General features: G+C 37.7%; 1 protein-coding gene across 1 annotated transcript in view; it reads left to right on the top strand.

The window, feature by feature from the left end:
• Positions 1 to 21454: 21454 nt before the first annotated feature.
• The window catches only part of HMCN1 (hemicentin 1), a gene marked incomplete at its 5' end in the record, with an annotated part of 521222 nt that continues 515096 nt past the window's right edge, over positions 21455 to 27580 (top strand). The window contains one exon of the mRNA XM_082648266.1: positions 21455 to 21722. Within this exon, the coding sequence (XP_082504392.1) occupies positions 21455 to 21722 (268 nt within the window). The remainder of the gene's footprint in view (positions 21723 to 27580) is intronic.

Genomic DNA, 27580 nt, shown 5'->3' on the forward strand with positions numbered 1-27580 from the left:
TCACTGTAATTTACAAAGAGATTTTATATTATCACATTAAACCTCAAGAAGAATTTCTTAGAGATTAACAAAATGAGTTGTCCATGGTCACACAACCTTTGAGCTGCAAAACTTGGACTCCCCTGAAAGTCATCTGACTCCAGGGCTAGTTCGTTATATTGTGCCTTAATTATTGTAGTCCTCTTCTTTACGATGCTCTTTTAAATATTTGACCAAAAATTTACATCTCCTACTTTCAGGTAATCCCATTCTCACTTATATTCCCCAGACCAACCTTTGTAAAAATTCTCCAGGAGACATATGAGAATGTTCTTGGCAGCACTATTCACAATAGCAAAAACCTGGGACAGCCTAACAGCCCCACTGACAGGAAAGTGGATGATCAACTTTGTATATTCATTCAATGGAATATTATTTAGCAGTAGAAATTATTGAACAAGAACAATACGGATGGATATTACAAATGTAATATTAAGTGAAAAAGTTCTAAAAGAATATATTAAATATGATATCTTTTTTATAAAGTAAAAATCAATTAAAATTAAAAATATACTTTTAAGCTTACTTGCAGATGAGATCTAATTAATATAAAATGAAAAGAAGGGAGGCATAAACACAGGGTACAGATGATAGTTACTTTGAGTGTGACAGGGAAATGCAGTGATGGTGACCACATTCTGGTATCCAGTTACTGTTGCTGAGTAACAAACAACGCAAAGGTTAGTGTCACAAAACTACCATTTAATAATGTTCACAGATTCTATAGATCAGCAACTTGAATAAGAAACAATGGGGATATCTTGTGTTTGCTCCATGATGTCTGAGCCTCAACTGAGAAGATTGAAGGATGGGACTGACTTTCTTGGCAGTTGGGAGCTGGAATTATCTGGTGATGTCTAGCTGTTGATGCTTTCTAATGGCTGGACCACATATATGTGGTCACTCCACATGGATTCTCAGTGTGGACTAATTGAGCTTCTTCACAGCATGATGACTGGATCCCCAGAGCAAGCATCCTAAGGGAGAAAACAGAAGTGCGTGATAGTTTTATGATTTATGCTAGTTGCATAGTGTCACATTTGCCAGACTTTACTGGTCAAGGTCATTACAGTGGTCCTACCAGGTTCAAGAGGAAGGTATGGGGGCTATCTATGTGGCCATCTGCCAGAGATATATCCTTGTGGCCTCTGTCAGATGTGGAAGTAACTTATTGCTAAGGTTCTTATTTTCTTTTGGGGCAGTGATTCATGGGATCGTGCTACATTATTAAAAGTAGGCAAGGAAACAATGAAACATAAAAATAAATCATTAAGAACCTTCATAGACTGGTGATGAGAATGTGTCTTAAGGTATTATGGTTACCATACTTTGGTGCACTGCAGTCCAGTAAAAGAGATACACACAAACTGAAGGCTACTATTTATCTACCTCATTTGGATGCCCCAATTTTCTTAGATTTTTCCCATCTGATGTGTCGTTAGAGCTTCTCACCATCTTGGTCATTCTCTTCTCAATGCTCTCCAGTTAGTCGGCATTTCTCTTAAAGTGTCACACCAGAGGGCAAACATGGCTTCTGTCTAATGCAGGGTACAGTGGACTATTTGCTCTTATGTTCTGTATAGAAGACTTCTATTATTACTCAATTTTACATTAACTTTTTAGTAGCCATCTCACATCATTGGCTCATACTGATCCGTGGTCATTTGAAACCTTTGTTATTATGTTTTCATACCATAACTACCATACCATATTTTTCTTACCGTTGAGTCCAGATTCCCTCCTCTTACATTTTAAAATTGTTTTCATGAATCTAAAAAGGCATTTACATTTCTCTTTGTTAAAATTTCAAACAGATGGATTTCAGTCCATTTTTCAGATCTTTGAGATAACGTGGAATCTCCATTCTGTTATCTAGTATATTAACTTTCCTCATTAATTTTGTAGTGTTCACAAATTTGATTAGTATGCTGATTATGTTTTGATCCAAGTTGATCAGGACATGGCAAAGAATAAGATCCTGGTGGATTTAGCCTGGCGTGATTTGTTTTTAGCGAATCCAGGCTCTCTTTCTAAGGGGTCACAATTCATCTACATATTTCTCGCTTCAAGAGGAGGTAGATGTTATATTTGCCAGCCTGCGGTTTTCAGAATCTACTTGAGTTTGCCATTCATTCATTCATTCATTCATTCATGTATTCTTTCATGTTCCAGATGCTGTACTAGGTGCTGACAATAAAAAAGTAAATAAGATGTAGCCTTTCACTTCAAAGACCCTATACGTTTGTTTCTCCTGTTCCCCATTCCTTTGAAAATCAGGGATTTGCCTATCTTTGGTTCTCCGGCACAGCTCCATCATTTCTTTAAAAGTGCTGACCATGGGGTCAGATTTATGAATGTTATATTAAAACAAGGATAGGATAAGAGGGCAGGAAATTGCTACCTTACTCAGGCAAGTCTTTGTGGAGGAGGTAGAATTTCAGGAAGTCTTAAAACAGTTGATGAATTTTGTTTGCATATTGACTTAATTTTGTTAGAGTGACATAATATAGAAATATAGTCGAACTCAGGACTAGTTATTAACTTGTCCTGAACCAGATTGTAAATATGAACGTTTTTTACTACTGTTGGAATAAATCTTAGAGTGTAAGGACTAGCATGCATCTCACACTAAAACTAGTTTTCTTTTTAAAAAAATTACATTATTAAGTTTCCCACTTAAAGTTTTATTTTGGTATTCTGTATGTGCATATGCGGGCTAGGCTAAAAATCTTCTGGAAACAGTACCCCGGGCACCGAAGAAACAAAGTTTACAATTTAATGTAGAATCAGCTTTTTCTCTTCAAAGTAGTAACTTTTTACTGCCTGGTTGTACTCCATTATTGTGCTAATCTATAGAGTTAAGAAATTGAGATTTTACTAGAAGTGAGCCAAGTATAACTTTCCCCCAAAACTATGTGCTAGAATTGTCACTTCATTACTAACACGGACTTCATCTTACCATTCAGTTATTCTTTTCAACGAAAAGTTTGACCATTATGCTGTGTTTATGTGTGTGCATTTTGCTGCTGTTTCCTTACTTGTCCATTCCTTTTCCTGTACCGAACAGTTTCTTTTTTCAGAGAGGAAGAGGGGAAAAACAATAAAGATTTTCTCAGTTCCCTTTTTTTAGTGCTATTCTTTCTCTTCTCAAAGACTCAAATTTTGGCCAAATTGAAGGTGGTGAGAAACATTGGATTTGAGATGGCTTTAGTGACAAAGTGGTTTTTTTTAGGGCTTCTTAAAAGCAATCAATATTGAGAGAAAGGCAACAGAAGTAACTTAAAGAAGGTGGAAATGGCAAGGCGGTAGAAATTGTTGTCACATATTCAAGGATATTTGTTCAATTATTATGTCAGTCAGTCCTGGGCTGACTCCTCTGCCCCCAGAGAAAGTCTACTCTTAATGTCATTTTTTCCCTGTTTTGGGGGGGAAAGAGGGTGAGGGGAAGTGGGCAGCAGAAGCAGGGCCAGGGAGGAATGTTGAAGAAAGATGGGGAAAGAATAGCGGTGTGGGTGGGATGCCTCGTATATCAGTAGGAACTTAAATGAGATTTCTTATTGGATTCCGAGTTTGAAGGCAACTGGGGGAATACATGTTTGGCCAATACCGTATCATGTTTTGGTGTTGGGCATACTTAGGCAAATTCAGAACTTCTGTGATCTTTTCTATTCTATGATAGAGAAGCAAGATGGACGATGACTTTGGACTGGCTGCTTCAGTTGACAAATGGGAAAGTAAGCAGAGGAAAACGGTGAATATTGGCAAATTATAATCTGTTGATTTATAAATGATTATTTATTAAAATTGGTTATGTACTTTCTTTCCGGATGTAGCATGAGCTTGTAAACCTGAAAGATGACCTTTGCCTTCCAGAAATCCTCTTCCAGAAGTTTTTACATACACTTCTTGTTAATATGTTGACTAAGGTAAAATTATGGTAGAAAAGTTTCTATTTTATAACCTACTCTTTACAAGTAATTCATCATCTATTGCCTATTAACAAATAACTATTTGTACTTAAATTTCCTTTCCTATGTTTGTCCCTACTTTATTTAGTCTTTAGCTTACCCCCAGAGGTCTCCCATTGCTGATTGAAGTTTTAAGATGAGAAAGAAGTATTATTTTATTTCCACTGAAAATTAATATAAAGGGGTACCTCTCTACAGTCAATCTTCTTTATTCCTTTTCTGAATAACAGATCCATCTGAAAATCTGTTGAAAGTATGAGCTTTCTCTTCATCAAAATATGCAAATCCAAATTTGTATACAGTTTTAGGGGGATCCAATTCCCTTAAAGGTACAGGTATCCCAGTTGAATATACTTTGTTTGGGATGTAGGACAGCAAGGGTAAGAATGAATTATACTGTTGAGGTCTAGGCATGGAGATAGGTTTGATACAGGAAAAGTGGCAGGAAGGTGTTACACATCTTTACACAGAATATTTCTTGATGGTGTGGGACCGTCTTTAATTAAAATACTATGAGAACAGCTGGCCACCAGCTAGCACTGGCAACACAAGAATGTCAATAAATCCATCATAGAAGAAAACTGAAGGCACAGCTGTTTCAAATGGAGACTCTGAGTCTGTAGCCCTACAGACAAGAGCTTCAACTTTTCCATTCTGCTCACACTTGCTGTAGCATCTTTAATGTTGAAAATAAGCTGAGAACTTCCCCAGAATTTTTAAAAAATACCACCAACGGCATTTAGCCTTTGTAAAACGCTGGAAAAGTAGTTAATTCCAAACAACTCACCACATATCTTGTTGTGAGTTACCAAGAAAACAAAAACAAACAAACAAACAAATGAGCTCCAGGACTCATGATTCGGGTGTCTCCCTTAACTAGGAGATCACAATCCCACTGGCAGCTGGAAAAGGCTGGGTTCCAGGATGCAATGCCCAAAGTGGAGGGCAGGGAGCGCTGGCGAGCATGTAATGGCAACTGCTCGGGAGTTGCAGTCGAGTCAGAACATGAAGCAGTGCATCCCAGGTGGGTCAGGAATGATCCCTGAACAAGTCAGAACACATGGTTTCTGGTTTTATTCCCCATATTTGGCAGCCCCCTTTTTTCTCCTCCCAGTTTCCTTAGCTTTAAAACGGAGACTAATGTGAAACTGAAGTGCGAGAGTATAGATTAAAGTGTTTTGGAATCTGTAATTTTCTCTACTTTTACTTAATTGGAAAATGACGGTAAGTAAAATAAATTTCCTTAGTGCCTTTTCCAATGTAGGTAGCCTCTTTTGATGTTGGTAGAAGCCCTAAAGCAGGCAAAACATGGCAGATTATGTATACATCTTATTGCTGGTGGGGAAAAGAAAGGTTTGCAAATTAAATAGTGTAACTATAGCACATTTTCTTTCTTCTCTTCTCAAGATGTATCTGAGCTAAATGTTCTGTGATACTGATTAAAAAGAAAAAAAATGACAATTTATCTAAAAGGAAAAGGAAGAGAGCTACGTTTTTGAATGCTCATTATGTGCCAGATACTTTACATACTTTATCTCATCTAATCTCTAAAGCAGCGCAAGAAGAAATATGTTTCTTATTTACAGATGAGAAAGCTGCAGCACAGAGAAGTTAGGTGAATTTCCTACCACACAGCTGAGTATCAAAGCTAGGATTTAAATCCAAGCGTGTTCAACTCCAAAGCATGTGTTCTTCCTACACCATACCGGATTCTACCCGAAGCATATTGTTGAGAAACAAGGCTTAATTTGATTAAACGTAATAAATGTAATTGACCAATTCACTTATCTATTCAACAAGCCTGCCTTAAATATGTATTAACTATAGGACACTGTGATAAGTACTAGAAATACAGAGATGAAATTGAGTGCTTGCTCACAACCAAAGCTTCTTGTATCCAACTATACTCGCTAAAAAAGAGAAATTCATTGAAAATGTTGGAATCAACTTCCAAGTATGATTCAAATCTTTTTCACTAACAAGGAGCTTCTATGTCATAATGCCTCTCAACTTATTAACATAGGATCATCTAAAACTGAGAGTTGATACAAATATCTTGAGATAGTTACGTCCCCAGATCTCATGCTGCATCTGAAGGAGCGAATTCATACACCTCGATGGTGAAAAGAGAGGCATAATTGTCTGTCACGTGGACTGACAAAGCCTTCTCAAATGTCAGAGCTACCTAAGTTCTCAGGAAACTGGAGAGTCTTTGCTTATTAGGTTCAGGTTCAATAAGATGAGATGAAGATATCCCTGAACCGCTATGCTGTGGGATAATGTCTTCACATGATGTGGATAGCACTATATTTTTTAAAGTATTTATTTTGGTTGGTGCTGACTATGCTTATCATCATTGCCTAGACATTTTGGACTTTGTTTCAGAAGGAATTCCAAGCATTACTTATAAGAAGCAAACTCTAATCTTTTAATGTCAAAATGTATCCCCAAAGAGTGAGGAATAAGGTAAAATGGCAAAACAAACACAATTCTTTTTACTTGAGGAATCTGCCAGCAGAGGGCAATATTAGTTTTCACACTTTCCTAATGCCTCTACTGATCCTAAACCATTAAGTATAAAATAGCTATTTAGTAGAAATCTTAGGCAAATAAGGCTAGTAACGTACTAGTAGCAAAGATCAGGCAACTGTTAATTATCAAAATCTTAACATCTCTGATAAGAGTTAAGTTTATTTATCTTGCCATGAAAACTCTAGATATTGGCTGATTATAATGTGGCTGGAGGGTTGCCATCTCTTTATGGTATTTCTCTAGTGTCTAGCATATAGAAGTTTCTCAATGACTATACATTGAATGACTTATGAATAGATAATGCTGACCAAATATATCCATGTGTGGGTTAGGGTAGAGACTGAGGGTAGGGTGAAAACTTCGCACACTGCCTTCTCATTGAGAATGTAATCTTTTTTTTTTTTTTGAGAATGTAATCATTTTTGTGCATGGTTTCTCTAAATGTTTCTGGTAGCACCTTGGAAAGTAGTTTCTGGCCATTTTGAAAATTTTAGGGTAACCTTAAATCAACTAGCTCTGCATTAGTAGAAGACAAACACAGTTGCTGAATTTTCCATGGAAGCGTTCTGAGTTTTACTTTATTGGTAAAGATATTTGGCTAGATTGGATTTGTGAAGAGCAAGCTTTGGAAATTAAACTATTGTTGATCAATTTCTGGTTGAACTAAATGAGCAGCTTCATAAGAACTAAAGTCAGAAAGAGTGAAACTGTGACTTTTTTTAGGATGAATTTAGTTGAGAGATATGATACAAATTGTAAGTCATATGTTTGCTGGATATGTTTGTATCTTATTTTGTCAATTTTGGTGTGCAGTTATTTTATTATTATTATTTTGTTCTTTATATAAGTTGATAGCAGCATTGTTGGTAGTTTGAATTAGTTGGAGTAACACCATTTTTTTTTCAACATCTCTTAAATATGGTTCTAATTTTATACTCAGTTTCGGCATATAGCTAAATATTTAGCATTAAAGAATGCTCTTTGGGGATGACTGAATGAGTTTTCATGCTTCTAATAACTCATTGTACATTTGTGTTTAGAAAATCAACCCTAAGCCGTAAACTACAAGCCCAGTGGGAAGAAACCCTTGTCTGTACAATCTTAATGTTCAGTTCCTTGGCCAGCCTGTAAGTCACAGCAAAAGAAAATGTTTTAAATGTAGTACAGAAAATCCTCTATCAAGATATCTGGGATTAGCTGCAGTGTGAGTGGAAGGATTTTGCTGAAATTTGTCCATCAAATCTCAGCAGAGTTCTCCCACTAGAGTCATTTATGGTAGACCTTGCTTTGCCTTTGCACAGGTTCTTTCCCAGGTTAACGCAGGTCAGGTTCCATAGATAGTAACATATACCTGATCTATCATTAATAAGGCATTCGTTTAAGCAGTTTTTCCAGGGAAGGGTTTAGGTTTATGCTGATCTAGGCGCACTCTTGTCTCACATTGACTAATGACTGTAAGGCAACAAGCTTGTATGGGGCTAGAGCTTGTCACCAAATATCGTCAAACTAAATGATACACATGCTAATGACTTTGGATTCATTAGCAAGCTGTTCTGATTGAAATAGCAGTTGCAATTTCTTATAGATAGGATTTTTTTTTTCTGAAGAAAAGATAATCATGAATGTCTTCCACCCTTAATGTTTCAGTAACTAACACTATAGCCTTGCTTAAGTGGCAGTGATTTGCCATATGGCAATGAGCAACGGAAGTATTTTTGCTTTAGGGTACATTTTTCAATGCTTATTTATGCTATATAATGCCTTTAGTCTGATTTCCAATAGGCCCAGTAGAATTTCTTTCAGATGTTCTGTCTTTTAAGTGCAAGGCAGTATTCTGCTTGATAAAATACACTCATGAATTACCATGAGTTATTTAATTCACTTCATTGTATGGACGACAAACGACTAATAAAAATTACTTGTATTTTTTGATGCTATCATATTCATGCCTCATTAAAAATGGTTTTGGGGCTACTTTTGCTATTTATTTATTTATTTTATTTTATAAATAACCTTTTATTTTACAACAGTTTTAGATTTATAGAAAAGTTGTGAAGGTAGAACAGAAAGTTTCCATAAACCCCATATCCAGTTTCCCCTATTGTTAATATCTTTCATGGGTATGGTACATTTGTTGCAACCAGTGAATCAATATTAACTAAATATTAATTAAACTCCACCATACTGTATTCATATTTGCTAGGTTTTTTAACCTAATGCTCCTTGTTTGTTCCAGGATCCCATCCAGGATACCAAATTGCACATTAGACCTCTCTAGTCTATAACAAGAAGTCTTGGGGGGATTCTTGGAAGGAAAATGACAGATGCTATTCTCATCACATCATATCAAGAATACATGCTGTCAACACGATTTATCATTGTTGATGTTAATTAACCTTGATCACCTGGTGGAGTTAATGTTGGCTAGATTTCTCCTCTGTAAAATTATTTTCCCCCTTTCTTTACTTTATTTTTGAGGAGCAAGTTACCACATTTAAGGGGTGGGTATTTATCTTCCATCTCCTTGAGGCTGGCGCTTCTACATATATTATTTGGAATTCTTCTGCATGGGAGAAGAATCCCTTATTTATTTATCCAATCATTTGTATCCTCCTAGACTGAAGGATATTTATTTTATACTTTGGGTTATAATTTAATATTATGTTTTGTTGTTCAAATTGTTCCAGCTTAGACACTGGGAGTTTTTTCAGTTGGCTTCTGTGTCCCTCTGACATATCCTGTTTGTGTGTGTGTGTGTGTGTGTGTGTGTGTGTACCTTTTTTGTTTTGTCTTGCATTGCCTTCATTTATGGCCCAATAAGATGCTCTAAGCTCATCTTATATATTTCCTGTTCCAGCCTTAGAATCAGCCATTTCTCCAAGGAGCTCTGGTTCCTTTTACTGGAAATTGCCACTAGAAACCAAGATTTAGGCACTAAGTGTGTTCATTGCTATTGGTATATCATTGCTTTTAGGTCTTCTCAGCTGACAGAGCAAGGAAATGCATGTGTGTATATTAACACCTGTGTGAGATACATGTGTGTATATACACATCTCTATAAATATTTTTATGTGTATCTATCTGCATCTGTATGAAGTCAAACTTTGATTCATTTTGATGTCTCCAACTCTAATCTGTCACCACAGTATCACTTTAGCCTTGTTTTTAATTAAAACTTTTCAAAAAAAAATTGATTTTAAACTAAGTGTAGGCTGGAAATAAAAAGGAAAGAGAGAAGATTAATTCTTATGATATATTTCCTTATTTCTTCAGAGGAACCTGGAATTATTTATCATATTTTGATTAATATGATTTGAATAGGATTAAGGTATTAAAAAAAAGTAAAGGCAGAAAACCTGGATCTGGGTAATTATTATTGAAGCCAACACCTTTACGCTTTCATGACTTTACAGAGAGAAAAAAATATTTGGAAGGCTGTGACCAGCTGTAGTACTTCTGAAAACAGAACAAGAAGAAAGAGGCTTAACTTATAATAGAAGAAATGTAAGGAGAAATATTCTGATAAAGAGAGTTACTGAATGTTGGAATGTAAGATAAGAAGTTAGAATTTCTTCCTCTGTTTGAAATTAGGACAGATTCCCAGCTGTCTAAAATAGTAGGTGTTTTCTGATTTTCATAGTCTTTTCCTCCCTGAATTCTAGGACTCTTTACATCCATAATCAAAGCCTTAGCCTAGGAAAATCCCTATTTTGGAGACATGGAAGGGAGGTCTGCAAGAAGAGAAGAAAGGATGTTTCATCCCTAAAAATATATCATAGTTAGAATAAAAGTGAAAACAGAAAATGGGTTATATCTACCATCTGAACTGTATTCTAATACCTTTTCATATTCTTTCAGTATCAGGTAAATCCATGTTAGAACATTGATCTTTCCCTTTCCATAAAAATAGATGTTTTATGGATGTTTCTAATAAACAGATGAGTAGCTAAATAAAATATTCACAGCTTCATACTATTCCTTTTTTTTTCTCCAAAGCTACATCCTGCTAAATTGTCCTCACTTCTGCAACTCTTTGATTAGGTATCTAGAGTTAAGTAAAGATAGATTCACGTAAGCAAGATGAATTAAATAAATATTTTGGCCTTAAAATGAATAACTTTCTCTGCAGAACACTTATTTTTCCTAGAAATGTCAGGTTCAGGCTAATAATGAAATTATTTTGCATGGTGCTAATGGAGTGTATTGGAAAGAGTCCTAAAAGATCAGGGTTTAACTCCTATCTGTACCATGTACAACCAATGTGATCTTGGGCAAATTGCGTGCCATTCTTAGTTTAGTTTGATCATCTCTGAAATGGTTATAGAAATATTTATCTTAATGCTGAAGGGGGTGTGGAGAAAAGGGAACCCTGTTGCACTGTTGGTGGGAATGTAAATTGATACAGCCACTATGGAGAACAGTATGGAGGTTCCTTAAAAAACTAAAAATAGAATTACCATACGACCCAGCAATCTCACTACTGGGCATATACCCTGAGAAAACCATAATTCAAAAAGAGTCATGTACCAAAATGTTCATAGCAGCTCTATTTGCAATAGCCAGGACATGGAAGCAACCTAAGTGTCCATCATCGGATGAATGGATAAAGAAGATGTGGCACATATATACAATGGAATATTACTCAGCCATAAAAAGAAATGAAATTGAGATATTTGTAGTGAGGTGGATGGACCTAGAGTCTGTCATACAGAGTGAAGTAAGTCAGAAAGAGAAAAACAAATACCGTATGCTAACACATATATATATGGAATCTAAGGGGAAAAAAAAGGTCATGAAGAACCTAGGGGTGAGATGGGAATGAAGACACAGACCTACTAGAGAATGGACTTGAGGATATGGGGAGGGGGAAGGGTAAGCTGTGACAAAGCGAGAGAGTGGCATGAACATATATACACTACCAAACGTAAAATAGATGGCTAGTGGGAAGCAGCCGCACAGCACAGGGAGATCAGCTTGGTGCTTTGTGACCGCCTAGAGGGGTGGGATAGGGAGGGTGGGAGGGAGGGAGACGCAAGAGGGAAGAGATATGGGGACATATGTATATGCATAACTGATTCACTTTGTTTTAAAGCAGAAACTAACACACCATTGTAAAGTAATTATACTCCAATAGAGATGTTAAAAAACAAAAAAAAGAAATATTTATCTTACAAGATTATTGTGAATATTGAATGTATTCATTTTACCTATGTGCCAGGAACATGGTTAAATTACCCCTTAAATGGCAGTGGTTATTATTACTGCTGTCATTATTATTAATCATTATGAATTTAGCAATTCATTAAAGAAACATTATTGAATTTCTACTGCATGTTGGGCACAATGTGTTTATAAAATTGACTCAAATACAGCCCTTATTCTCAAGGAATTCATGGCATCATGGGAAAAATATAAAATTAGTTTGAATTGATAAATCATGAGAGAGAAAGCTCAAAAGTAGGCTTAGGGGTAGGAAAAGCTCCTTCAAAGACAGAGACTGCTTCGTGGATAGTAGACAAAGCAAAAGAAATCAAGACTGTAGTATCTTTTTTTTTCTCTGAAAAGGCCAATATAGTATGTTTATTATATTATTAATAAAACTTTGAAATATACTATAAAGTAATTATATACTTCAAAGTTCGGTTATTAAAATTTTCAATTTTACTGTAAAATAATAGGGAAAATGTGGACTGAAGGCAAAAGGAAGAGAATAAAAGTGAAGAGAAGGATGAGCTGTGAGAACCAGGTCAGATGACCTAACCTCTTTGTGTGAATTTCATCTTCAATTTCCTCTTCTGTGAAATGGGGATCATTATGTTAGCTACCTCACAGTTTTGGAATGAGAATTGAAGATGATTAACTGTGTTCATACATAAAAAATAGTTAAAATAGTGCCTGGTAAGTCCTCAATAAATATTAGCTAGTACATTTGGTGAGATAGAAAAAAGTGATAATTACAGGTCCAAAATATACTTCCAACCTTACTTCAAAATTTTGTAAGACCTTGGACAAGTCACTGTCTGGGACTCAGTTTTCTCTCTGTAAACTGAAGGCCCTGGAGTAGAAAAATGATCTCTAAAATCTTTTCCAGCATTTGAATTGGGATAAAGGAGCGGAAAAGACTGGGTGTGTGAATATTGCCCTGACTTTACGGGGACAGCATCCACCTGTGAAAGAGGATGGAGGTTTGAGAAGACATCTGGAGAGAGGTCATTGAGGCTAAATGTTAATTTCTTCCATTCTTTTCAGAAAGGGAAGCTGAGGCATTCCTTGTTCAAGCCTCTCTTCTCCATTAAGCATTCACTTAAGCTTTCAAAACTTCCCCCCAAGTAGTCTGAGGATAGCTTGTAGGTCTCTTGGTCTTTATTTTAGGAGGGGGTGGGTAGCTGTGGTCCTTATGAAGAGCTCACAATTGAAATGCAAACCAGAATCATGAGTCCTAGAGAGCTAGGGCAGCGGCTGAGCCAAAAGTGGGGCTCCCTTTGGATGACACGTGTTCTTTCTTCCTCAGGCAGCGTACTTCCCATTCCATTACAGACAACAGGAGTTTTGCCTATATAAGGAATAGAAGGCTTGGCCCCCGTGCTTTTCCCTCTTCTGGCTGTCTCCTTGGCTGGCCACAGGCTTTGTGGCTCCATTAAAAAAGTTAGAGTGTTCCATTCTCCAAAGCACACCATGACAGAGTTATTCTGTTCTTTCTTCTCTCGACGTTCGTACCAAAGGAGAATAAGAATGTAAACATCTGTTTTATATAAGCCAATTCCTGACTTATAACTTGATTAGTATAAGAGAATATTTGATGTGATTAATTTTCCAGTTACAACATGATGGCTTTCTGTCCTTTTATTGCCTTCGTAAGAGAGAAAAGAAAAAATAATCAAACTTTTATTTTTTTTTAAGTTTCATAGCGGTGCCAAGTACAACCATTATGGTCGGTGTAGAAGTACTCTACTTTTAATTTAGTTGTAATAGCACGTTACTTACCCTGTAGAAATGTGCTAAGTAAACATAAAATAATCCTGGGCCTCATTACATAGAGAACTAGACATTTTAGGAAAGATCATTGAGGATAATGTCAAACCATCTAGTGATTTGCAGGAGGCATTTTACAATAAAGCAGTGTATGGACACACTACTTACAGCAATCGTCTTGAGAACTCACTCTTTTCAGGCAATGTTTTTCTGAGCTAGGCTTTATCAGGCCTAGTGTGATAAATGCTTCCAATTAGGTGATTTCTTGAAATACTTAACCAGTGAGCAGTGTCTGATCTTCTCGAGGGCAGGTCAAAGAATTTCAAGGGAGAAAACTGAATTGAAGAGAAGATTTTAGTGTTGACGTTGCTGTAAATGTGCTAGACTACTTTTTAAAACACATCACCTTTTCATATTCTCCCCCTAAAATATAACAAAGATGAGAATCTATGTAACGAGACTTTTGAGAGCTAATTTGGTGATTGTTAGCATGAAACTGGAGATGTTCTGTAAACTACTACATGTCACTGCAAAGCCTGCATTGTGTATTAATTTCCAAGAGGAGCTACTCCCTTCTCTACTCCTATTCCCTACCTCCTAGGATCTTCTAGGACATCCTGGAGGTTATCTAGGATAGTGTCTAGGGTAGACCAAGGAAGGATAGGTATCAGCTACCATTAAACTTACTGTTTTCCTCTCATCCTTTTCTCTGTCCATAGAGAATTTAAAGGGTGTTTCTGACTTGTGCTTGTTTGGAATTACCTATGCAGATCTTTTATAAAAAGCAATAGAAAATTACCACATGCTTTTTTTTTTTAAATTAATTAGTTTATTTTTGGCTACGTTGGGTCTTCGTTGCTGCACGCAGACTTTCTCTAGTTGCGGCGAGCGGGGGCTACTCTTCATTTGCAGTGCACGGGCTTCTCATTGTGGTGGCTTCTCTTGTTGAGGAGCACGGGCTCTAGGCACGCGGGCTCAGTAGTTGTGGCTCGCAGGCTCAGTAGTTGTGGCTCGCAGCCTCTAGCGCACAGGCTCAGTAGTTGTGGTGCACGGGCTTCATTGCTCCGCGGCCTGTGGGATCTTCCCGGACCAGGGCTCGAACCCTTGTCTCTTGCATTGGCAGGCGGATTCTTAACCACTGTGCCACCAGGGAAGTCCCTACCACATACTTTTGATAATTTTTTTTGAAAAGTAAAACTGTCTTTATTTGCAAACAACATAATCATATATATAGGAAGTCCTAAGAATCTGCCTGAAAAACCACATCTTATTAAACTAATAACAAATTCAACAAGATCATAGTATTCAAAGTCAATATATTAAAAAGCAATGGCATTTAAAAAAGTTTATTTTATATTGGAGTATAGTTGATTTACAATGTTGTGTTAGTTTCAGGTATACAGCAAAGTGGTTCAGTTATACATATGCATATATCTATTCTTTTTCAGATTCTTTTCCCATTTAGTTATTATAGAATATTGAGTAGAGCTCCCTGCACTATACAGTAGGTCCTTGTTGATTATCTATTTTATATATAGTAGTGTGTATATGTTAATCCCAGACTCCTAACGTATTAACAGTTTCTCCTTGTCTTATCCATTGCTATTATTTTAGTTTGTAACTTGGAGCCTGGGGGCAGCAGTGCAAAGCAGTGAAGAGCATGGGCTTGGGAATCAGCTTGCCTGGGTCCAAATCCTGATCCTGCTGCTCGCTAGTAATGACCTTAGGCAAACTGCATAAACGTGCCAAGTCTCAGTTTTGCTAGATGAAGGATGTTGTTAATATTATGACTGCAGCCTACTCCTATTTTTGTCTTTTTCCCCAACTTACTTCCCTTATTTCACTCATTGATTTTGCTGAAGTATTCATCTTCTTGCTCTTCAGCTTACATTCCTTCAGTGTCTTTTCTTGTCTTCAGGATATAATCAAGCTCCAACCAACTTCACGCAGGTGCAACCCGACAGCCTCTTGAGCATCTTGTCTCAGGTGTCTCGTGTGCCTCTCTTGTCTCTGTCCTGGGCTTTTCTATTGACGCCTTGGGGCAGGATGCCAAGGAAACCAGATCAGCGCCCATATAAGTGGGACCCAAAAGTTTGGGGTGTTTTTAGCCTTTTGGGGTAAGCCTTTGACCAATGAGGATGCTTGCTGATAGTAGGTACTTTGCCCTTTTACCTCATTCACTGCTCTTTCGCCTTCACAGTCTTGAGGCACCTAACATAAGGGTTTTCAGTCAGTTCCACAGGACCCAGTAACTAGTAGCTCACAGCAGAGGCCAACTTGATAATGCACTTTTATACTGCCTCCCCCTTCTCTGCTGCTTCATTCCCCTTATCCGTCATGCCTGCACCCTGGAATCACACCCCAGCCCTTCATTTCTGGCTCTGCTTTCTGGGGAACTTCAGCTAAGACCATCAGAGAATGTTACAGCTGGAACAAATTTTAGAAATTGTTTAGTATGACCTGCTGTGAGTGACAGAACTGAAACAATTAGTGGCTGAGGAGACTAGATTCATAAACTAGTGTTCCTTCCAACATCATAGAGACTGTTTTTAATAACACAAGAAGGAAAAAGGCTGGGATATATTGTTATTTCTGGGCAGTACTTTGACTTAAGCATCAACGTCTTTTTTGCCCAACCCTTCCTACCCCTGTCCTGGGCCATGCCCTCTTCCTAACCCAATTACTTTCTCCCATTTTACATTCTTGGTGTTCTCAGCTGACTGCCTGCCAAAATCTACTTTCAGGGACTCATTTATTTTAAAGTGTAAATAAGATTTCTGTCCACAGGGCTACTCTGTCCCCAGAGATCTGCATTTCAACAAAGATCAAATTTTATTGAAAAGGAGTGGGAGAGCCCATGTATGTCTCTCACGTGTTCCAAATCATACAGTTATCAATTATATGAGACTGAAGTGGAGAGATGCACCGGGATTACGGAAGTTAATGTGTATTTCTACATATATATATATGTAAGTAGAAACGCCTTTTGAGACATTAAATATTCCTTTTCTTTGTCACCCGTCTTTCCCTGTCATGGTACCTTCCGGACCTTAAACATTAAGTTCTTAAGTGTTACCACCCACTTAGATATCAGGATGTTAGTGAAGCTACAAAAGATCTTCTATAAATAAACAAAAAGCCTCCCTAGTTATCTGTCCCTTGCAAAGCATTGTGTCCTCAATGCATATACACATAGCTTCAAACTTTCAATGCTGTAACTTCAAATAAATATGATGGTAATAATAATACCAAACTTTACTGAGTATTTATTGTGCCAAGTGCATTGTAAGCATGTTTTTCATTTTACTCTCAGGCAAAAAAGGACAATGATTCCACAGAGATGGGAAACAAATGAAGCAAGTCCTATAACTGTCCCAGTTTACCATCTTCAGAGAGATTTTGCAGGCCATGGTGTGTGGAGGTGGAACCAAGGTTGAGGGGGTCCCCCTTGTATATTCAGCTGAGTACTGACCAGCATGTGCTTGTGAGGAAAGAGCCACTTGAAGGAATAAAGGTGACAGTGCCCACACTCACACAGGGATGGGGATAGGTCTGTCCCCACCTGCCGGATTGGAAAACCTCATGATTCAAAGAGCATTGGGCAGAGTACTCAGAAGGGTTTTTTTCCCAGCAATGGGGAATTCGTTCTAGACTGAATACTGTTTTGGTCTGACCTAATAAATTTTAAAAGTGAGTCTCAAAAGGATCAAACTCTTTCCAAATAACTTTACTCTGTCCCAGAACAGAGCTCAAGAATATTTATAAAAATACAAAAATATCTAGTATAAATTCATAATGTAAAGGCAGAATTCATAATGTCTGACATCCAATCAAAGAATATGAAGCCTGAAAGGAAGCAAGAAAATATAACCTATAATAAGGAGAAACACTGATTAATTGAAGCTGTAATAGAACTGGTACAGAAGTCAGAATTACCAGTCAAGGACATAAAAAGTTATTATAACTGTCTTCTAGATATTCATGCACTTAAAATGAGACATGGGAAATATTAAAAAAAAAAAAAGAGATCCAAATAGAAATTCTAGAGATAAAAACTGCAGTGTCTGAGATGTAAAGTACACTGGATGGGACAATTGGCAGAATAAACAGTGGAGAAGAAAAGGTTAGTGAACTTGAAGAAATAACTATGAAAACTATCAAAAAATGAAACACAATGAGAAAAGAAAATACTAATTTAAAAAACTGAGCAGAGCATCAGTTTACTGTGCAACAATTTGAAGTGGCCTCATATGTGTGAATTGGGGTCTGCAAAGGAAAGGAGGTAAATATAGTTGAAGAAATAATGGCCAAAAATGTACAAATTTGATGAAAACCATACAATTACAGATGCAAGAATCTTGACAATCTGCAAGCACAAGAAATATGAGGGGAACCACATCAAGGCACACCATAATCAAATGGTTCAAAATCAGTGATAATGAGAAAACTATTAAAAGCATCAAGAGACAAAAAGATGTGGTTCATATAAAAGGACAAAAATAAATATGAGAGACATTTCTCAACTGGAAGCAATGCAAGCAAGAAGACAGTGGAGTGACATCTTTAAGGTACTGAAAGGAAAATGAAAACCTGCCAACCTCGAATCCTCTATCCAACAAAACAAACAAACAGACAAACAACCCCAAAGCCCAAACAAAACAAAACCCCAAAACTTTCAGAAACAAAGGTGAAATAAAGAATTTTTTGGACACAAAAGTGAAAGAACTCATCACCAGCAGAACTGCACTACAGGAAGTATTAAAGCAAATCCTTCAGAGAGAAGGAAAATGACATCAGATGAAAACCTGGGTTTACACAAAGAGATGAACAGCATCAGAAATGGTAACTACCTGGGTAAATACATTAATTTTAGAATTAATTAAATCTTTTAAAAAGATAATTGACTACTTTAAAAATTACATTAATATAGTGTGGGATTTAAAATACAGTAATGTAAAATAAAATGGATGACTAACCAAAAAGGTTGGGAGGAAAGTAATGGAAGTATATTATTCTGAGGTTAAGTGGTATAATATTACTTGAAGGAAGACTGTGATAAAGATATATACTATAAACACTATAGCAACCACTAAAATAAAATAAGAGTTATAGCTAATAAGCTAGCAATAAATATAAAACGGAATCATAAAAAATATTCAGTACACCTAAAAGAAGTCAGAAAAACAGGAAAAAAGAAACAAAGAAGAGATGGGACATAAAGAAAACAAATAGCTAGATGGTACATTTCAACCCAACCATATCCATAATCACATTGAATGTAAATAGTCTAATAGCCCAATAAAAGGCTGAGATTGTTTGCATGAAAAAAGCAAGACCTAATTGTAAGGTGACTACAAGAAGCACACTTTAATATAATATAAACACACAAATAGTTTAAAAGTGACGGGATGGAAAATGATATATCATGCTAACGCTAATCAAAAGAAAGCTGGAGTGCTATATTAATATCAGACAAAGCATATTCCACAGCAAATAATATTACCAGGGATAATGAATGTAACTTCATAATGATAAAAATGTCAGTCAAGAGGACATAATAATCCTAAGTGTTTTTGCCTCTAATTACAAGCTTCAAAATGCATGAAGCAAAACCTCATAGAACTACAAGAAGAAATAGACAAATCCACAATTATAGTAATAGATTTCAATTCCACTCACAGTAACTGATAGAACAAGAAGGCAGAAATCAGTAAGGATACAGAATGTTCTAGCAACACTATGAAACTTGACCTCATTGACATTTATGGAGCATTCCACCAAATAACATTCTTTTCAAGTATGCACGGAACAATTACCAAGGTAGATCATTGAATCCTTATTAGGTAGGTACTGTCATTATTTCCATTTACAGCTGAATCAACGAAGGCATAAAGAAATAGGTAACTTGCTGAAGATACACAGTTATTAAGTGTCACAGCTGGGTGTTGAATGCAGATTATCTGACCCAGAAGCCTTAATCACCAGGCTCTACCACCTCCCTTGAACACCTGGAACAGCTCAGGTCTCAGTGAAATCTCCAGGATTTAGAATGCGATCCCTTTTAGATAAACAAAGGAGTAGGTTACTCAAATAGCATTTTCTAAATACTATTTAGAAAGGAAGAACGTTCCCCCTTTCCTCTCATATTCCCACTCATTCCAAATGGCCAGGCTGCTTCCTTTAAATGACGTGACTTATAGGTATCATAAACTCAGGGTCCAGAGTCCCTAGGTCTGAAAGAGAAGACAGTTGCAGACTATAAAAGGCTCAGGGGAGCCGGCTCTTCCTCAGGCGACCTCCGTGTTGGATGGGTGGTCTAACACACATTCCAACTCAGATCAAGATGCCTGCTGGCCCCTCTTTAAATGCCAGGATCCAGACCACAGCTCCTTTTGCAGGATGTGAATATGTTTTTATTAAAAAGAGGCAAGGAATCCTTAGCTTATGGTTGACTTTCTTTGTCCCCCTTCTTATCTCTGTTATTAGTACCAAAATGTGTATAATAATTACAACACGGAAAAACTTTGTACTGTTTTACAGGGCGAGGTTTCCTTACTTATCAGCGAGAAAACGCCATAGAAGGGAACACCTTTTCAATGGATCTTTGGCTGAGACTTGGCACATGGGTGTTCTATGGAAGGAAGTGTGAAATGAGGATATTATTCTGCCTCATTATGCTGAGGGGAGGGTTCATATTGCTCAGCAAACATGAATCTTGATAGTGAAATTTAAAAAAATTAACTTTTCTCTTCAGTATGATCTCTCTCCCCCTCCCCCCGCACCCCCTTCCTTTCCCTCTCTCCCTCTTCATCCTTTGCACTGAGCTGCCACCCTGTATTCCACATCCAGCTGCTTTCCCTTCTGCCATCTTTCCTAACTACAATCAGTGACTACCCAGTTCCAGCTGTCTTTCTCTCATTTCCCTCAACAGCCCTTTTCCCCTTCCTCCCGTTTCTGGCCCATCCAGCTCTGTCCTCCCTCCCTTCCCCAAAGCTCTACAGTCCCTGAGGAGATCAAAGAGTGAGAATGTGGCTTCAGCCCAGCCGGGAGAACTTTCCAGCTCCCCCTCCCGGCTGGGCTGAGTTGCGGGCTGAGAGCGGGAGGCTGGGCTGGGGAGGGGGGGAGGTCTTGGCTTCTTGGTGGGGGAGGGGAATTATGATAGAGGTGTCTGAAGCAGCGTTGTGCATCGTAGAAAAATACAATTCCCTTAGTGCTGGTTAGCGTGGTGTCCCTCGGTTCGGGTTCTTGCCACACATTCTTGAAAGCCATTGTTTACCTTGGGGTTTGGGAAGTGAGAAACAACGAGGGCGGGTGCGGAGGGGATACTGGGAGCGCTTCCCAGGTACTGAATTGACCCGAGAATCAGTGGAGAGAAGTCGTCCTCCAGGAGGTGGGGGCGCCCAAGAGCAAAGGAGGGGGGGCGTCCACCGGCCAATCAGGAGGCGAGGCCGAGCCCGGCTTCCCTTCCCCTCCCAGCTCCCGGGCTGGAGGCGCGCAGTGGAAAGTTGGGAGCCGCGACGGCTGGCCCGGCGGAGAGCGGCGCGGCGCGGCGGCGGCGGCGGCAACGGCGGCGACGGCGGCGGCGGCGGCAAGGGCAGCGGACTCTGTGCGGCGCCGCTGGCTCGGAACGGCCCCCGGGGCATGGGCCGGGCGCGCCGCCCGCACTCAGCCACACGCCGCCCGGGCCGCGGGCACTCGGCTGTCCCGGAGGAGGCTGCGTCTGGACAAAAGCTGCCGCATCTCTGCCCGCCCGGCCCCTGCAGGGTTTCGGGTTTGGTGCTTGTCCCCATCTGATTCTCAGCGCCCAGTTTTTTGCGAGTTCAAAGAGGTTTCGGGAGTCGAATGAATTGCCCCGAGAAGAAACCCGCTGCCTGTTGTTGAGGAGGACTCAGCACAGTGCTTAGGCGCTCAGGAAAAAAAAAAAAAAAGGAAAGAAAGACAAAATGATTTCCTGGGACATTGTCCGCACAGTATTCCTGTTCACTCTTCTTTATACTTCCCAGGCTCAGGAAGCAAGACCCCAGTCAGAGATCAGAGCTGAGGAAATTCCCGAGGGGGCCTCCACGTTGGCTTTTGTGTTTGATGTGACGGGTTCCATGTATGATGATTTAGTTCAGGTTATCGAGGGGGCTTCCAAAATTTTGGAGACGTCTTTGAAAAGACCTAAGAGACCTCTTTTCAACTTTGCTTTGGTGCCTTTCCATGATCCAGGTAAGGGAAATATTTATTCTTTGTTATTCCTTATGATTACATTGTTTCTTATGCTGTGAAATTTTGTGTGAGCTTCAGAACAATTTTTAAAAAATGTGTAGCTGAATACAGTTGTAACAAAGAATTGCTCGCCTGTATCTGGGTTTGCTTTCTGATACCTAAAGTCTCAGCCATGGAGGTGGCTTGTTTAGGGTGATTGTACGGTGGTACCCAAACCTGGAAATGTGGAATTATGAAAATCAGAACCAGAGCAACGACATCAAAAGCAGTTAATTAACTTAAAAATTAACTTAAAAATTTTAGAACTCAAGTGTTTAATTAAGGCAGATTGGGACATGGGTATTCAGCAGCAATACTTTAAGAGCTAACATCCAGCTTGAGAGCGTACTCAAGATAACTCTCAAGTAGGGGGGAGAAAAACCTGTAGTGTGAGACACAAGGAAGCTTGTTAAGCAATGATTACTAATGAACTGAAGAGATGAAAGTAAGAAGAAGCCATTCATTTCTTAATTGAATCTATTCAAATTCTTTGCACCAGATCATCCTTAGTTAGGTTCACAGATGGTAATAAATGTTATGTCCGTGTCTCATCCAGTAGAAATGCTTGAAATTTGGTATGGCGGTGCTCTTTAAAGGTAGTTGAAGCACAATCACTTTACTTTTTGCCCTAAAGCCATGGGTTTCAGCTGCTCCACTGGAATTTGATCCTCTTTACTTTTTTGTTTCTCTTTAAAGTGGCACCTTTCTATGAGGCTCATAGGAGCCTTCATTGTCATTGCTGAGGGTAGCACTGCCGGGGGAGCCCTGGGGGGTTGGCTGTGTATAACATCCACCTGAGTTTCATTAGCACAAGTGGCTGCCCAGTTGAAGAAATAAAGCAGTGGTTTCTTAAAAGTCCTCCCCCACTGTTCTCCCACATTTCTATTGAAATCTGTCTCTTCACTGGAAGACCTTGACACAACCTCTTCACAATGAGAGTTTGATACTGAGAATCTCAGATTCTTTCCTCGTGCATTTGACAAGCATACATGAGTTCAAATCATTGCTGGGTATTAAATGTGGCAGGTTTCAGCTATTAAAAAAATTGTCAGGGGGAGGAATTTAGAGGGAAATAGAACTCTGGGATTTTTGTTTGTTGTTCTTTAAGTGATGAAAACCATAACCTATCCTACTCTTCCGGGATATACATATATTTTAGTAATTTCTACGTTGATCAAACGTGATATGTTCTTTATATTTGAATGAAGAATTGAACGATCATTTACTGTGTTAGCTGCCTCCGTGAGATACCTCATGTGTTATAATGTTTTAATTTATTAAATGTCAAGATGCCAATTGTGATGTGGTCCAGGACTTTTGCTATTTTGGAATAGGCTAAATATGTTTCTTCTATAGGGATGAATCTGAAATAGGCTAAAAAAAAGTAAAAAATCTTTTCTCTAACACCACCATTTGCTTTCCTCCAAAAAACTGTTATGAAATGATGTTGCTGTAAGCAGAACACAAAAATTGCCTCTAGTCATAAATGGAAACTAGATCACCATCATATTTTGATACGATATGAAAAATTATTGTAATAAATTGTATTGTAGTGTGCCGCCTTCCAGTTGTTACCAAATGGGGAAATTTGTTGTAGTTGACTTTCCTATACTTTGGCAATCATGATTCAAAGTAGGGAAAGGTGGTATGCTAATAACAAATGGCTAAGAAATTATAGCTATTTTGAGTTAAATAAAATGAGAAAATGATTAACTTAAATTGGTTCCATAAAATTAATTATATGTATAATTCAGCAAAAGTGATTAATTCTAGTTCCATTGTGATTCAAAGTAGAGAGGCTAAGACCAAAGTGTTTTTGAAGATAAAGAGGGAAATAAAACATACTAATAACCTTTAATTAAGTTTACTAACTCACTGTAGTGGATTGTAATATTATCTTTGTGTGTCATTTTCTGTTTGTGTGTGTGTACAGTCATCAAGAGTTTCTGATTCCCTTGTACTTCTGGTTGGTTATCAGCTTGCGCTCACCAGTGGACAGAAAGGGCCTTGAATGGAGTTTTGCTGGCTTACTGAGTGACATTAGAGAAGTCTATCTACCTTTTTTTTGTATCTGTTATCTCAACTATAAAATGGCAGAATTGAATCTGAACATCGCTAAGGTCATGTCCAACTGTAACGTTTTACGACTGTTTTACATGTGGTGGTTTTTCACAGTCCCTGACACGACAGGCAAAGAAAAGATGTGTGTAATTTAATGTAATTATATGAATCACCTCGACTACTTACAGCTTTTCAAAATCCTTTGACATCTCCTTTTGCATTTAGCTGGATGAAATAATGGGTAAGATCTGGGCTGTAGTCTCAGGCATTTGACAAAGACCTTCAAGCCTTTACAGATGATTGTTTGGACCTCTGCGTTATGGTTTGGAGCAAGGTGTGTGTTTTCAGGTGGGGGTAAAAATGAAAATACATGGAAAATACAGACATACAAGAGCAATAAGTCTAACAAGTTGACAAGGAGGTGATAAAATCATTCAGAAAATGTGTATGTAGGAAGCTATTGTTAGAGGGGCAGCAACATAACCCATGGTAGAAGGAAGTACCAGAGAGGACCAGGGTCATGGCAAGCCAAGTCAACTTTTTGATGCTACCTTTGCTTAAGATGGGTTTTTCACTTCTAGAATCACATTTAATGCATTAATTTTTAACAGCTTTATTGAGATATAATTCCCTTACCATACAATCATTCATTTAAAATGTACAATTCTGTGGTTTATAGTATATTCAGATATATATACATGCAACCATCACCTCAGTCAAGTTTGGAACATTTTCCTCACTGCACAGAGAAGCCCTGTGCCTTTTAGTTATCAGTTCTCTACCCCTCCCCTCCGCCGCCACATATCATCCTCCTCCCAGCCTTACGCAACTACTAATTTACTTCTTGTCTCTGTGGATTTTCCTCTTCTGGACTTTCATATGAATGGAATCATATGAATCGTATAATATGTGGTCTTTTTTGACTGGCTTCTTTAACTTTAGCATAATGTTTTTAAGGTTCATCCATGTTGTAGCATAAATCAGTACTTTATTAATTTTTATGGCCAAATAATATTCCATTTTATAGATATACCACATTTTGTTTATCTTTTAATCTATGATGTATATTTGGGTTGTTTCCACTTTCTGGCTAGTATGAATAATGCTTCTATTAATATAAACCTTTGTGTGCATTTTTCTGTGTGAACATATGTGATATTGTGATTTGTAATATGAAATAAATATTTGGGCTTTGTCACCTTTTCTGGCAAGGAGCTCTTAAAACCCTTGAAATTTCCTAAGTGATGAGAACCGTAAAGGTATCTTCTGTTATGTTAATGAGGTAACTTTTGAACCCCACTGAAGAATGGGGGCTCATTGCCAGGAGACTCATCCCTGTGATTAGAGCATTGGAACTTTCAGTCCCACCCCTAACCTCTGGAGAATGTTCTGTGTGTACTTAAAAAGAATGTGTATTTTGCTGTTTTGGGATAGAATGTTCTATAATAGTCTATTATATCCATCTGGTCTAATGTGTCATTTAAGGCCAACTTTTTCTTATTGATTTTCTGTCTGGATGATCTATTTATTGATGCAAGTGGTATGTTTCAGTCCCCTAATATTATTGTATTACTGTCAATTTGTCCCTTTATATCTGTTAATATTTATGTATTTAGGTATGCCTGTGTTGGGCGCATACTACAAGTATTATAATCCTCTTATTGGATTGATCCCTTTGTCATTATGTAATACTCTTCTTTGTTTCCTGTTAGTCTTTGTTTTAAAGCCTATTTTGTCTGATCTGCATATTGCTACTCCAACAATTCTTTTTGTTTCTTTTTGCATGGAATGGCTTTTTTCATTCCTTTACTTTTAGTATGTGTGTTTTAGACCTGAAGTGAGTGAGTCTCTTGCAGGCAGTGTATATATAGGTCTTTTTTTATTAAAATCCATTCAGCTGCCCTATGTCTTTTGATTGGACTATTTAGTCCATTTACATTTAGAATAATTATTCATAGGAATAATTATAATTCATAGAATAATAATAATTATTATTGCAGTTTTGTTGTTTTCTGGTTGTTTTTGTAGTTGTCCTCTGTTCCTTTCTTTTGTTCTCTTCCCGTGTGATTTGATGACTTGTTTTTAGTGCTGTGTTTGTATTTCTTTCTCTTTATTTTTGTGTATTTGGTATAGGTTTTGTGTTTGTCGTTACCATGAGGTTCATATATAACAACCTACGTATATAGGAGGCTATTTTAAGTTGATGGTCATTTAAGTTCAAGTACATTCTAAAAGCACTACATTTTTACTTCCCCACCCTCAATGTTTTATGCTTTTGATGTCATATTTACATCTTTTTATTTTGTATATTGCTTAACTGATCATTTTAGATATCAATGATTTTACTATTTTTGTCTTTTAACCTTCATGCTAGTTTTATAGGTGGTTGAACCACTACCTTTGGTATGTTTGCCTTTACCAGTGAGATTTTCTGTTTCATAATTGGTTTGGTTTGGTTTGGTTATGGGCTTTTCTTTTCCATTTAAAGAGGACCCTTTAATACTTTTTTTTTGGTAAGGCCAGTTTAGTGGTGATGAACTCCTTTAGCTTTTTCTTTTATGGGAAACTCTTTATATCTCCTTTATTTATGAGTGATAACCTTACCAGGTAGAGTATTCTTGGTTGTAAGCTTTTTCTTTCAGCACTTTTAATATATTGTGCCAGTTTCTTCTGGCCTGTACAGTTTCTGCTGAAAATTAGCTGATGGTCTTATGGGGGTTCCCTTGTATGTAACTAAGTGTTTTTCTCTTGCTGCTTTTAAGATTTTCTCTTTAACCTTTGATTCTCTCTCTAACCTTTAACCTTTAACCTTAAGATTCTCTCTTTAACCTTCAACCTTTGTTGAAGCTTTGTTGAAGCTCACTGAGTTCATCCATTCTTCTTCCAAGTTCGTTAAGCTTATTTATGACTATTACTTACTTTAAACTATTTATCTGGTAAGTTGCTATCTCTGTTTTGTTTAGTTCTTTTCTGAGATTTTTATCTCATTCTTTTATTTGGAAGGTATTCCTTTGTCTTCTCCTTTTGCCTAACTCTTTGTGTTTGTTTCTATATATGAAGTATATCAGCTGTGTCTCCTGGTCTTGAAAGAGTGGCCTTATATAGAAGGTGTCTTGTGGGACGCAGTGGCACAGTCTCCCTGGTCATCAGAGCCAGGTGCAGAAGAGGATGGTATATCTTGGGTAAAGTTGGTAGTTGGAAGTTTTGAGAAATAGTTGGATTCTATGTATATTTTGGAGATTCAACCAAAAGGATTTAATGATGAACTACATGTGAGAGAAAAATAACAGAAGATAAGAGAGATTCTGAGGATTTGTCTTGAGTGAGTAGAAGCATAGCATAGCGATTTACTGAGATGGAGAACAAGCATGAAGTAGGTTTGAGAAAGAGTGGGAGACTGAGGCTATTATTTTGGGGTATGTTTAAGTTTGAGATGCCTTTGTTACCCAAGTGGAGATATTACAAAGGCAGTTAGATATATAAGATTAGAATTCAAGGGGACAGGTCTGGGTCAGATACATAAATTTGGGATCCAGAGGCACATATAGGATGGTAATCAGGGCTCTGAGGCTAGGTAGGACCACTAAAGGACCGATTAAATGAAGAATTAATAAAGGTCTAAGGACTCAGCCTTGGAATACTCCAATGTTTAGCAGTCAGAGATGATGATAAAAGAACAAAGTAGCCTGAGAAACTGAAGATTGAAGAATATAACTAGAAATCAAGAGAGGAAAGCTTTCCAAGGAAGAAGCACTAAT

Source organism: Grampus griseus (genome assembly GCF_964374135.1).
Source record: "Grampus griseus genome assembly, chromosome: 1".
NCBI classification, from domain to species: Eukaryota; Metazoa; Chordata; class Mammalia; order Artiodactyla; family Delphinidae; genus Grampus; species Grampus griseus.